The sequence below is a fragment of the Megalobrama amblycephala genome, linkage group LG4 (genome assembly GCF_018812025.1).
Source record: "Megalobrama amblycephala isolate DHTTF-2021 linkage group LG4, ASM1881202v1, whole genome shotgun sequence".
NCBI lineage: Eukaryota > Metazoa > Chordata > Actinopteri > Cypriniformes > Xenocyprididae > Megalobrama > Megalobrama amblycephala.
In genome coordinates this window covers 54,517,372-54,530,248 of record NC_063047.1, presented here as the reverse complement: position 1 = coordinate 54,530,248, position 12,877 = coordinate 54,517,372, and the positions used below count along the sequence as shown (strand labels likewise).

Sequence of the window (12,877 nt, the reverse complement as noted above, 5' to 3'; positions counted from 1 at the left end):
CATTTGATACAATGCACTTATTGTGTACATACATGTTTTTACATTGTACGTATATTTTAAAAATGCCTGCATATAATTACATCTGTAATTAATTTCTGTAATTACATTTATAATTACACTGTTGACCCATCCCTTACACCTTACCCCTACCCTTAAACCTACCCATACCACCAAAGCTTTCCCTAACCTTACCTGTATCCCACCTCAATAGTAGCAAAAGTGTTCTGCAATTTAAAATGAAGCCAATAAGCACATTGTACTTATTTTTTGATGTAAGTACATAGTAGTTAAGGCTACTTAATATAAAGTGGGACCCATTTTCTAATTGAAATTTAATGTACAAATGTGATTTACAAATGTATGTATTATAAATGTAATTAAATGTACAAAGAAATGCACAGATGTTGGTATTAGTACTAGTAAAAGTACAGTTAGTACTAGTAAACTGTACAGTTTGACTTTTTGTTATATGAAGAAGCTTCAATGACCGGTTACACTCACAGTGGATCACATTTGTGTTGGAGACTCAGAGTCTATGGAAAAGAATTTATGCTGTGCAGAAACAGTCACTTGTGATCTATAAACATGTCTCTCAACTACTGTACATATCCCATAGCAAAGTATTTTGTTGTGAATAATTAAGAGAAGCATCTTCTCATAGGATAATCACATGCAGTCTTATGAATATTTATGAGACTTTGATGAGTCATCATTGTACTAAAATGTGAGAAAACATCACAAACTGTTACATTATTATGATGAAGATTTTAAACCCGGGAAACAAAAGTAGCACAAAAATTAATTATCCAGTTTTCTCCTATGATTAAAATAAATGTATACTAATGAATGGATATATTGTCTTCTACTGCATGATATGCAACACAAACACCTCAGAAATCTAAAATCTCAGAAAATGTAGTGAGGGTATCCTTGAGAGTATTAGGAACCATTTACACAGAACATGTTTTTGTATTAAAAAATTGGGAAGCAGGGCAGTGGAATGAAAAAAAAAACACTAGTTTTAAAAAGCTGAACTTCTATTAAATTTGAGCGTTGCATTTTCATTTTGGAATGAAAAAAAAAAAAAACACTACTTTTAAAAACTGAACTTCTTTTAACTTGATCAATGCATATTTTATCTCTCTATCATCATTATTGGTCAAGAAGTATGCCCACACTGCTGACATTTACCTGTTGTGTGCAAAAAATAAATGCTGAGAGAGTCAAAATGAGTCATCAGAAAAGTGCTTGTTTCGATCAATGATTTTTCGTCCCACCAAAACGTTTTTTTCAAAAAACAAAATTCTTTATATTTGGCATTTCAGCCATTATGACATTTCAATATTGTCAGTTGCCAAAACTTTAATGCATCACTTATTCAAAATTTTCGATGCATCACAACTTCAGCCAAACATTGTTAAAAGAAGTTATGTTCAGCAGCTGGGTGGAGAATTTTGATTTGAGATATTTTATATTGTTGCAGACTTTATAGGGAGGAATTTTGCAATCTCCCTCCTACCTGAAAAGCCTTTCGACTGCTGGGAGATGACACACATGTGACAGAGCGTTGGTCCACCAGGTCCAACGCCTGAAGAGCACAAGGGCCAAACACAAATCGCAATCTGAAAGAGACAGAACAAGAGCAAATATACTAAGGACGTTTTAACACCTGTAGATTGTTTGTTTTGTTCCAAAATAGGGATTAAAATTGTTACAATGTTGTAATTTTTTCTAGGAGTGTAACGACACACTCATGTCACATTAGATACAATTCACAATAAGCTACTATCACGATACTTTAAGCCAAAATAAAGAAGAGTTTCCTTTCACTCTGTCACTTATACATTATATTCAACATTATATGTAGTAGTTTAATGTAGAAGTCGCTGAAACTCTGTAAACGTTAATTTTTTTTCTAACGCAGTACACTCTCGCTTTCAATGCAGGCATTCATTGAATCTCTTACACAGACAAGCCGCGTGCACACAGTCTCTCCATCTCTCCTTCTAATGCACTAACATGATAAAAAATTATCTAAAATGCTTTGAATCATCATACAACTAAAAGTAAAAATGACATGATTTAAATTATGTTTTTGCCTTCACTTTTTAGGAGTTCCAGTCACAAAGCTAGTCAAAATGACTATTACCACACTTTAAAGGGTCAGTTCATCCAAAAACTAAAAGTCTGTCTTCATTTACTCACCCTCATGTCATTCTTGTGTGTCATGCATGCACACGCATATGAACGTCTGTTTACAAATATTACAGTATTACAGTATGTGATAAACCTGTTTGTCATATAAAGTGATAGGGATGGGACGATACACCCATCTCCTGATTCGATGCCATCACGATACTTGGGTGCAGATACGATATGTATTGCGAGCATTGTGATTCCATATTGCAATGTATTGCGATTTTGCTTTGTTTTTTTAACACTAGACCATGGTGAAAAGTTGAATCATACAGATTGTACGATGTGTTATGAGTCATATTTACAAAAACAATTCTTCACATATTTCTGAATTTTATTTCAAAGCATCATACATTACAGTAGTACATTCTCTTGAATGAATGATTCAATGACAAACACATTTGTAACAGCCATTTGTAAAGATACATTTGTTATTTGAAGCGCCATTTTCAAAAGGTGATAAATATTTTGATCGCTATCGTAGATAACGGTGATTATATTTGAACTATAAAGTTTTATCCCAGTACTTCTATGATAATTTGAACTATTGTATCACAGAAATAATGATACTATGAGGTTGAAATAATGACTGCGCTAACACATATTTAAATGTTGCGCAATGACTTTATCAAAGGTTTAATAGACAGACAAATTGTCATTTAGAAATAAGATTGATTAGGTGCTTGATTCGAGATAATCTTTTAAAGATTAATCATGCAGCTCTACTGTCTTATACTTTCTCTCTCAGCATTGATATCTGATACGAAGCGTAGCTTATATGAGTAGCGTGAGGGCTTTTCAGTCCATTATTTCTATATAATATTCATGAAGTGAGACGTCGCTATTAAAGGATATGCTTCTCCCACATGTCCCACCAGAACTGATTTGGGAACAGTTTAAATCTATTTGTGGCGGTCGATACATTTTGATGTTGGACCAAAAGTGGGTAACTTCTGTCCACCTTGTCTATGAGCAAGGACTAAAATAAAGCAATTTAAATTGAATTAACATCGATTCTGGAATAAAAAAATATATATTTAAAATCGTAAAAAAAATAAAATGAATAAAATATAGCAGCAAGCAGCGATTGCGGGCCCAAGCCCGTTGGCACCGCCAACCCGGTGGCTTCAGGGCAACTGTGCACAGTGGGCAATAGGCATTTAAAATGGGTAAACATAAAAGGACTATGTCAAAGTTTTTTGAATACACCACATTTATGGAGCAGCTGGTGCCCATATGATCACAAACCACAACAGCCACATCCATGAGATCATTTAAATTTTGATGAATATCATGTCATAGAATGTCGTAGGTCAATTTCAAATGATTGCAGAATATCATCCTAATCTGCCATGTCTGTGTTTTTCTCAGACAACCTCTATAAAAATTCCAGTATATTCCAATATACTGTTATTTGCTCAAACTCCACAGTGCTCTGAGAAATCTAATCCAGTCTAATGTGAATGTCTGTGATTGCTGATGTTGTATTATCCTAACACTTCTCTTCATGTGTGTTTTGACCTCCCTGAGCTATCATTTGTGCACCAAAAGTCTTATGCTCCAAAAGCATGCTTTCATTAAATTTCAATATGTGTGGTATACGACGAAAAAATAAAATAAAATTAATAAATAGAGCCAAATCACAGAACCTGCAAAGATGATTTTAATATTAGTCTCAGGTAATAGTAAGGTACATGTCTAATTTTTTCTGCTCACTAATGCAAGTTTATTTTAAACAGACACTTTTATAAAATCAAGTGAAATTTTTCAAAAAAATCAAGGGATTTTTAACCCTCTGGAGTCTGAGGCTGATTTGGGGCCTGGAGAAGTTTTGACATGCCCTGACATTTGTGCTTTTTTCAGTTGTTCATAAACATATTAATGACACAAGTGTCATTACACTGTATTCAGCACAAACTAGGCTACCATAATATGTGAGGAACATGTGTGTACATGTTTGTGTTTTTGAAGGAATAACGTTTATGCGTGGTTACTGAAAAAACAAAAAACTTAAGTCACTGATATAAGGCCAATAAAAGTATATTAAATCTGTGTTCACAAGACTTTTGGGTATTGAAGGTTGTAGACTAGAGTTTTTGCTTCAAAATTATGTAAAAATTATGCTGACTACTCTTTCATTTATAACAATATACTGATTTAGTTTTTGTAAGACACTTTTTGCCAAGAAACACGGTATGCGAGGAGGCGTGAATCTCCATGAATAATGGCTCATTCTCACCTGTGAAGACAAAAGAATTGAATAGTAATGACCTGAAAAGACTTGCATATTAATGAGGCATTTCAGTCAGGTAGGCTGTGAAAAAAAACTTCTGTGATGTCTCAAGCTCATCATGGTATATGAAACATACAGAAAAATTTTATTACAATATAAAATAATGGTTTTATATTATACTTTAAAATATAATGTATTTCTGTGATGCAAAGAGTCTGAATATAGGCTTTTAGTTTAAAAGCATGCACATTTGGAGAAATATAGGATTCTCATATGTTTATGTCAATTTTCTATACAGAGGAGTTATTTTTTATTTAATATTCATTGTTATCTCTATGAGCGCTGGTGTTTGCAATTCATACTGCAGCCGGAGGGCGCTCTGTGCATTTTAGTCCACAAATTCACCTAAGAAGAAGACGATATTCCATGAATGGTGTTTACCAATTCATACTACAGCCGGAGGGCGCTAAAGAAACAAAAACTCACTTAAAACTTATCAATAGAAGAAAACAAACAGGAATTTACTGAATGTCTTCCAGAGATCGCTAACCATGGCTTTTTCATCCAGATAAACAATTTTCAAGGCAATAAATACACGATTGAGATGATGAATGCATGTGTTGTCTCTGAATTTGCGTCTGAATAGCGCTAGCTCCGTGGGTGTGGCCGCATTAGTGGGTAATGAGCTGAATCACGGACTTCTGACATGGCTCTCTTTTCATACAGATTACATAAACACAGAATGTTTGTTTTCGATTTGACTTGCACGATTTAAAACCTGACATTTCAAAGTTTTGTTAGACATAAGTATGAATTTTTTGTGATTAGTATTCACTAAGTTACACTTCATTTTCTGAGAACTATCAGATTGGACTTCGTGAAAAAAAAAAAAAAACCTGCAAAACGCGCCGGCGCGTTTTTAGACCTCAGAGTGTTAAATTAATTATTTATTGATATAATTCAAATTTATTAACACTCTGAGGTCTAAAAACGCGCCGGCGCGTTTTGCAGGTTTTTTTTTTTTTTTTCACGAAGTCCAATCTGATAGTTCTCAGAAAATGAAGTGTAACTTAGTGAATACTAATCACAAAAAATTCATACTTATGTCTAACAAAACTTTGAAATGTCAGGTTTTAAATCGTGCACGTCAAATCGAAAACAAACATTCTGTGTTTATGTAATCTGTATGAAAAGAGAGCCATGTCAGAAGTCCGTGATTCAGCTCATTACCCACTAATGCGGCCACACCCACGGAGCTAGCGCTATTCAGACGCAAATTCAGAGACAACACATGCATTCATCATCTCAATCGTGTATTTATTGCCTTGAAAATTGTTTATCTGGATGAAAAAGCCATGGTTAGCGATCTCTGGAAGACATTCAGTAAATTCCTGTTTGTTTTCTTCTATTGATAAGTTTTAAGTGAGTTTTTGTTTCTTTAGCGCCCTCCGGCTGTAGTATGAATTGGTAAACACCATTCATGGAATATCGTCTTCTTCTTAGGTGAATTTGTGGACTAAAATGCACAGAGCGCCCTCCGGCTGCAGTATGAATTGCAAACACCAGCGCTCATAGAGATAACAATGAATATTAAATAAAAAATAACTCCTCTGTATAGAAAATTGACATAAACATATGAGAATCCTATATTTCTCCAAATGTGCATGCTTTTAAACTAAAAGCCTATATTCAGACTCTTTGCATCACAGAAATACATTATATTTTAAAGTATAATATAAAACCATTATTTTATATTGTAATAAAATTTTTCTGTATGTTTCATATACCATGATGAGCTTGAGACATCACAGAAGTTTTTTTTCACAGCCTACCTGACTGAAATGCCTCATTAATATGCAAGTCTTTTCAGGTCATTACTATTCAATTCTTTTGTCTTCACAGGTGAGAATGAGCCATTATTCATGGAGATTCACGCCTCCTCGCATACCGTGTTTCTTGGCAAAAAGTGTCTTACAAAAACTAAATCAGTATATTGTTATAAATGAAAGAGTAGTCAGCATAATTTTTACATAATTTTGAAGCAAAAACTCTAGTCTACAACCTTCAATACCCAAAAGTCTTGTGAACACAGATTTAATATACTTTTATTGGCCTTATATCAGTGACTTAAGTTTTTTGTTTTTTCAGTAACCACGCATAAACGTTATTCCTTCAAAAACACAAACATGTACACACATGTTCCTCACATATTATGGTAGCCTAGTTTGTGCTGAATACAGTGTAATGACACTTGTGTCATTAATATGTTTATGAACAACTGAAAAAAGCACAAATGTCAGGGCATGTCAAAACTTCTCCAGGCCCCAAATCAGCCTCAGACTCCAGAGGGTTAAAGACATGCGTTGTACATGATGTTTGCAAACACAGCACATGACTTTCTATAACACCCATGTCTAGAAAACACACACTCTCCTCTGTAAAAACAAAACAAAAAACAAAGATTTAAGTCTTGTATGAATCAGATCATGAAATCACAGGTGTTTGGTAATAATAATTGTAACTCAAATGACATTTGAAAAGTAGTCCTGTCCAAATAGTGATATAATGTCATGGTTCAATTTCAAATGAGTGTGAAGTTATCATTTGCAGTTCATTATTTCATTATTAAGTTCATCAAAAAAAATGGGTAAACACACACACAGCTTTGTTTTTGTGAATTGTGGGGACATTCCATAGGCATAATGGTTTTTATACTGTACAAACTGTATTTTCTATGGCCCTACAACTAAACCTACCCATCACAGAAAACTGTGCACATTTTTTAATTTCTCACAAAAACTAATTCTCTATGATTTATAAGCCTTTTGAAAAATGGGGACATGGGGAAATATCTTCTTACGTCACCCTCTCCTTGTAATACCCATGTCATAATACAAATTTGTGTCCTGATATGTCACAAAAAAAAACATGCGCGCACACACAAATACACACACACACACACACACACAGGTTTGTATTGCTATCTTAGTGAGGACATTGCATAGACTTCCATTGATTTGATATCAGGTCAATGATATTTTCCATCACCTAACCCAACCCCTACTCCTAAATCTACCCATCACAGAAACATGTAACCATCACTAGATTTAAATAAAAACATATTTTGGCTGATTTATAAGCTTTTAAAAATAGTGAGGACCAATCAATGTCCTCACTAGTGGGTTGTGAAAGTATTCCACAAAATAAGTGAAGACATTTGGTCCTCACAAGTATAGTCAAAACAAGTACAGAGAGGGACACGACAGAGAACACACGCACACACAGAAAGAGTCACACACAGGGGAGAGGGAGAGAGAGGGTGAAAAAAAAATCCACATTCAAAATAAATTATCATACTTCCTGTTGGTCAGCGCTAATGACTGTAAATTAGAAAGCTGTCCGGCTTAATGAGAACAATATGTGTACCGAATTTGGTGACTGTTTTCAGGTGGCGCTATAGAGGCTCTCCTTCCTGCCCGTTTCTGAGGCTTTGTCCATGTCTACTGGATGACAATCCTGACATATGAGTCAAGTTTCATGCAATTTGAAGCATGCTAAGTGTCTCAAACCCATCCAAAACAAATAATGAAGTTTGATCTGTTGCTATGGCAAAAGTGTTTGAAAAATATAAAAAAAAAATCTTTTACAGGACTACATTCGTCATGTCTTGATATTATTCTAATGAAGTTTGAAGCAAACTGGGTAAAAATTAGAGGGTGATCTTAAAGCATTTAGAAAGTAACACTTCCTACTGCAAGTTGGTGGCGCTATAACTTTGACTCACAATAGTCACATCCATGTGATCAGCCTCCTACAATGAACACACAGCTGAAGTTCCATAAAAATCAATCAATGTATGCAGAGGTTATAACACATTTCCTGTTTCCCTTTTCTCACCATAAATTTGTTGCCTCGCCACGGCCAAACCATTCAAGATATCAAAAATACACTCACAATTTTACATCCTCAATGTCTTGACTTCATTCTGACCGAGTTTGGTGGTGATCGGATTAATCGCCTAGGAGGAGTATATCAAATTCCAGATATACGGACCAAGTTTTCGGACACCATTCAAGGGGGCGCTGTCGAGCCCCCCTGCCACGCCCGGGTCCCATCCTTTGCGGTGTCCTAATGGCCGCAGATTCCAATGTGTGTGCCAATTTTCAAGAGTTTTTGAGCATGTTAAGGCCCCCAAAAAGCCCTGGATGGTTGAAAAAAAATAATTCTCCTAAGAAAAACAAAAAGGCCTGAGTGGCTTGGGCCCTCATAGAAAAAAAAAAAAATGCGATAGTTTGGTGAATCGATTTTTTGTCCCAGCCCTAGAAAGCGATTGTGGCTCTTCAGAATATAGTTCACAACACAGATACATATCGTCATATTTACATATGGCGGTATACTGATATATCGTTACACCCCTAATTTCTTCTTGGTTAGGTGCACTTTCACACGACCGCTTTTCTAAATGGACCAAAATTTGTTAATACAAGTCATGTGCAAGTAAACTCTCCTCTCATTGGTCAGAGTGCACCTGTTTATGCTCTGGGATTCCGCTCGTAAACAACAGCATTGCAGGCTTTCTTTGTAGCAGGTGTTATATTCCTCTATTATTTTGAGCATGAATCAAGCCTTCGTCTATATTTTGTGTTTTGGACAGTTGATCTGAAATACAGTAGTGGCCAAAAGTGATGTCTGGCCAAGAAAAATTTACATCTTCACCCTTTAAAAATTAAAAATTAAAAAAAAAAAATTTAAGATTTTGTAAACAAATGGCATAGTTGTGCTTGAAGTCAATTGTTTTATTTGTGATAATGAAATGAAACATGCCAAATTGAGTGGACATAATTTTTGGCCAGGCAGTCAAACAAAGAAATTATGAACATATGCAAAAACAAGAGAGAACCAAAGAAATATGAAATATAGCTGCAAGCAGCGATGGCGGGCCCAAGCCCGGTTGCGCCGCCAACACGGTGGCTTCAGGGCAACTGTGCACAGCGGGCAATATGCATTTAAAACCTCCCTGAACTATCGTTTGTGCAACAGTCTTATGCTCCAAAAGCATGCTTTCATTAAATTTCAATATGTGTGGTATAAAAAATTATAAAATTAATAAATAGAGCCAAATCACAGAACCTGCAAAGACGATTTTAATATCAGTCTCAGGTAATAGTAAGGTACATGTCTACATTTTTCTGCTCACTTATGCAAGTTTATTTTAAACAGACACTTTTATAAAATCAAGTGAAATTTACTTAAATAGTGATTTTTTAATAAATTTGAATTATATCAATAAATAATTTAAAGGCATGCATTGTACATGATGCTTGCAAACACAGCACATGTCTTTCTATAACACCCATGTCGAGAAAACACACACTCTCCTTTGTAAAAACAAAACAAAAAGATTTAAGTCTTGTATGAATCAGAACATGAAATCACAGGTGCTGGTAATAATAATTGTAACTCAAATGACATTTGAAAAGTAGTCACGTCCAAATAGTGATATAATGTCATGGTTCAATTTCAAATGAGTGTGAAGTTATCATTTGCAGTTCAATATTTCTATAAGTTCATCAAAAATACACACACACACACACACACACAGGTTTGTATTGCTGTCTTTGTGAGGACATTGCATAGACTTCCATTGATTTTAAATCGGGTCAATGATATTTTCTATCACCTAACCCAACCCCTATTCCTAAAGGCCCCGGTATACTTCAAACAAAGTTCTTTTTCTTTCTCATTTAGGAGTAAAACGAAGTTTGAAATGCTTGACCAGCGACATACTGTAAACGAACATCTGACACCGCCCACACTGCTGAGAGCGACAAATAGATGAATATGTAAATATGTGCCATGCACTTTCTTCTCAGTAACAAAATAAGCACAACAAAAATGAGAAAACAGCAAACATTTATTATAGAAAGCATAAAAAAAAGTGTCTGATCATAACAACATGGGAATGTTAGCACGAGCTCTGCACTCCAGTCACGTCACGTCTTCATATAGCACCTTATTCAAAAGATTGCTTAAAATCAAGCAGTTTTACAGTATCAAACATGAAAAACAGTGTTAGTGCCTCATTTTTTTACAAGCACAACTTCATTTTGTACTATAAAGCGGATATCCAGTTTGTTCATATTTTCACATCAGTTCATTTTTCGATTTTGTTTGAAGTATACCGGGGCCATAAACCTACCCATCACAGAAACATGTAACCATCACTAGATTTAAATAAAAACATATTTTGGCTGATTTATAAGCCTTTTAAAATAGTGAGGACCAGTCAAATGTCCTCACTAGTGGGTTGTGAAAGTATTCCACAGAATAAGTGAGGACATTTGGTCCTCACAAGTATAGTCTAAACAAGTACAGAGAGGGACACAAACAGAGACCCTCACACACACACACAAACACACACACATTCTCATGCACACACAGAAAGAGTCAGACTGAGAGAGTGAGGAGGGAGTGAGGGGGAGGGGGGTGCCACAGAGAGAGGGAGAGAGAGGGTGAAAAAATCCACATTCAAACCAAAATATTGGACTTCCTGTTGGTCAGAGCTAATGACTGTACATTAGAAAGTTGTCCGGCTTAATGAGAACAATATGTGTATCGAGTTTGGTGACTGTAGGTTAAACTAACCCGCCACTTTTTTCAAAAGGTGGCGCTATAGAGGCCCTCCTTCCTGCCCGTTTCTGAGGCTTTGCCCATGTCTACTGGATGACAATCCTGACATATGAGTCGAGTTTCATGCAATTTGAAGCATGCTAAGTGTCTCAAAACCATCCAAAACAAATATTGAAGTTTGATCTGTTGCTATGGCAACAGTGTTTGACAAATATTAAAAATCTTTTTACAGGTCTTCATTTGTTATGTCTTGATATTATTCTAAAAAAGTTTGAAGCAACTTGGGTAAAAATTTGAGGGTGATCTTAAAGCATTTTGAAAGTAACACACTTCCTGCTGCCAGTTGATGGAGCTATAACTTTGACTCACAATAGTCACATCCATGTGATCGGCTTCCTACAATGAGCACACCGCTGAAGTTTCATAAACATCAATCAATGTATGCAGAGGTTATAACACATTTCCTGTTTCCCTTTTCTTGCCATAAATGTGTTGCCTCGCCACGACCAAACCGTTCGAGTTATCAAAAATCCGCTCGCAATTTTACATCCTCAATGTCTTCACTTCATTCTGTCCGAGTTTGGTGGTGATCGGATTAATCGCCTAGGAGGAGTATATCAAATTCCAGAGCGTGCGTTTTTCAAACAACCCATAATAGCCGACTTCCTGTTGAGCTGGCATATAACTTAGAACATGAAAGTTGTTCAGCCCGATGAGGTCTATATGTGTACAGAGTTTCATACTAATACATTGTTGTGGAAATTTTTATTTTTCATATGCTTTTTACCTGTATTCTTGTGAAATATGATGCTTATGGAACATGGTATGATGTTGGCTTCATTGGTAATGTTTAACATAGTGTTAACATAGATGTCAGAAATAGAAAGAGCAAGATATGGTATGGGGACATGCAAGATGTATGCTAAAAACATGTCTGTGCTAACAATGTGTGGAAAGTTACATCCACTAAGAGATGTTCCAAATATGGTAAAAGGACAGAGGCTTCAGCCTTGGAGGTTAGCGATATAAGAGTGAGGGGAAGCCTTCGTTCTTGGTCTTACACTCTGCAGCTACTTGTGTTTCTGTATGACCTGTCTGACCTTTCTTGCAAGAAATAAAAGCTTTAAAGACAATTGGACGTGTTTGTCTCTTATGCAGTAGAGTCGGAGATTATTTTTTGCCACAACAATTTGGTGTCAGGAAGTGGGATTCCATGGATGTGCCTTTTGGACCCGAGAGCGGACGGCGACTGATCATCCTGGACTTAATAGTAGTCTAAGTAGACTCTGTGGTCGCGGTCCGGATGGTTTTGAGTGAATTGAGATCAACTGCTGCAGTAAATTTCTAGGGGAGAAATTTTGAGCTGCCTCATGCAAGCTGGAACAATCTGTGGGAAGTGAGCCCGGGAGGCAGACTGTCCAGGCTGCATGACGTGATTTTAAAGAAAGCAGTGCGATCAAGACATTCCTAAAACTGACTGCATGGGCAGTAAGAGCGTTTCCACAGGGGAGATTTGGAATAAATTTAGGCTGGGTCATACTGGAACAAAATTTATTTGGGATAGGGCCCAATAGCAATGGTACAGTGAAAGCGCGGGCTGGGTCATACTGGAACAGATTTTGGGAATGTGCCCAACTACAGTGGAATGCTGTAGTTTATAAATCTGTGATAGCAGTGACAGTCTAAGTGCTTGAACTGGGAGTACTGCAGTTTTATAAACTTGTGATAGCAGTGACAGTCTAAGCGCTTGAGTCTGCAAGTAGCCCGTATCGTCTTGGGTCAAAAAGATCGCAGAGCATTGAGGCTCAACTCGTTCCG

General features: G+C 36.0%; 1 protein-coding gene across 6 annotated transcripts in view; it reads right to left on the bottom strand.

The window, feature by feature from the left end:
- Nucleotides 1-12,877, bottom strand: part of zswim7 (zinc finger, SWIM-type containing 7) — a 183,532-nt gene that overhangs the window by 152,531 nt on the left and 18,124 nt on the right. For all 6 annotated transcript variants that reach the window (XM_048190057.1, XM_048190058.1, XM_048190055.1 and 3 more), the window contains one exon: nucleotides 1,520-1,622. In XM_048190057.1, the coding sequence (XP_048046014.1) occupies nucleotides 1,520-1,622 (103 nt within the window). The remainder of the gene's footprint in view (nucleotides 1-1,519; nucleotides 1,623-12,877) is intronic.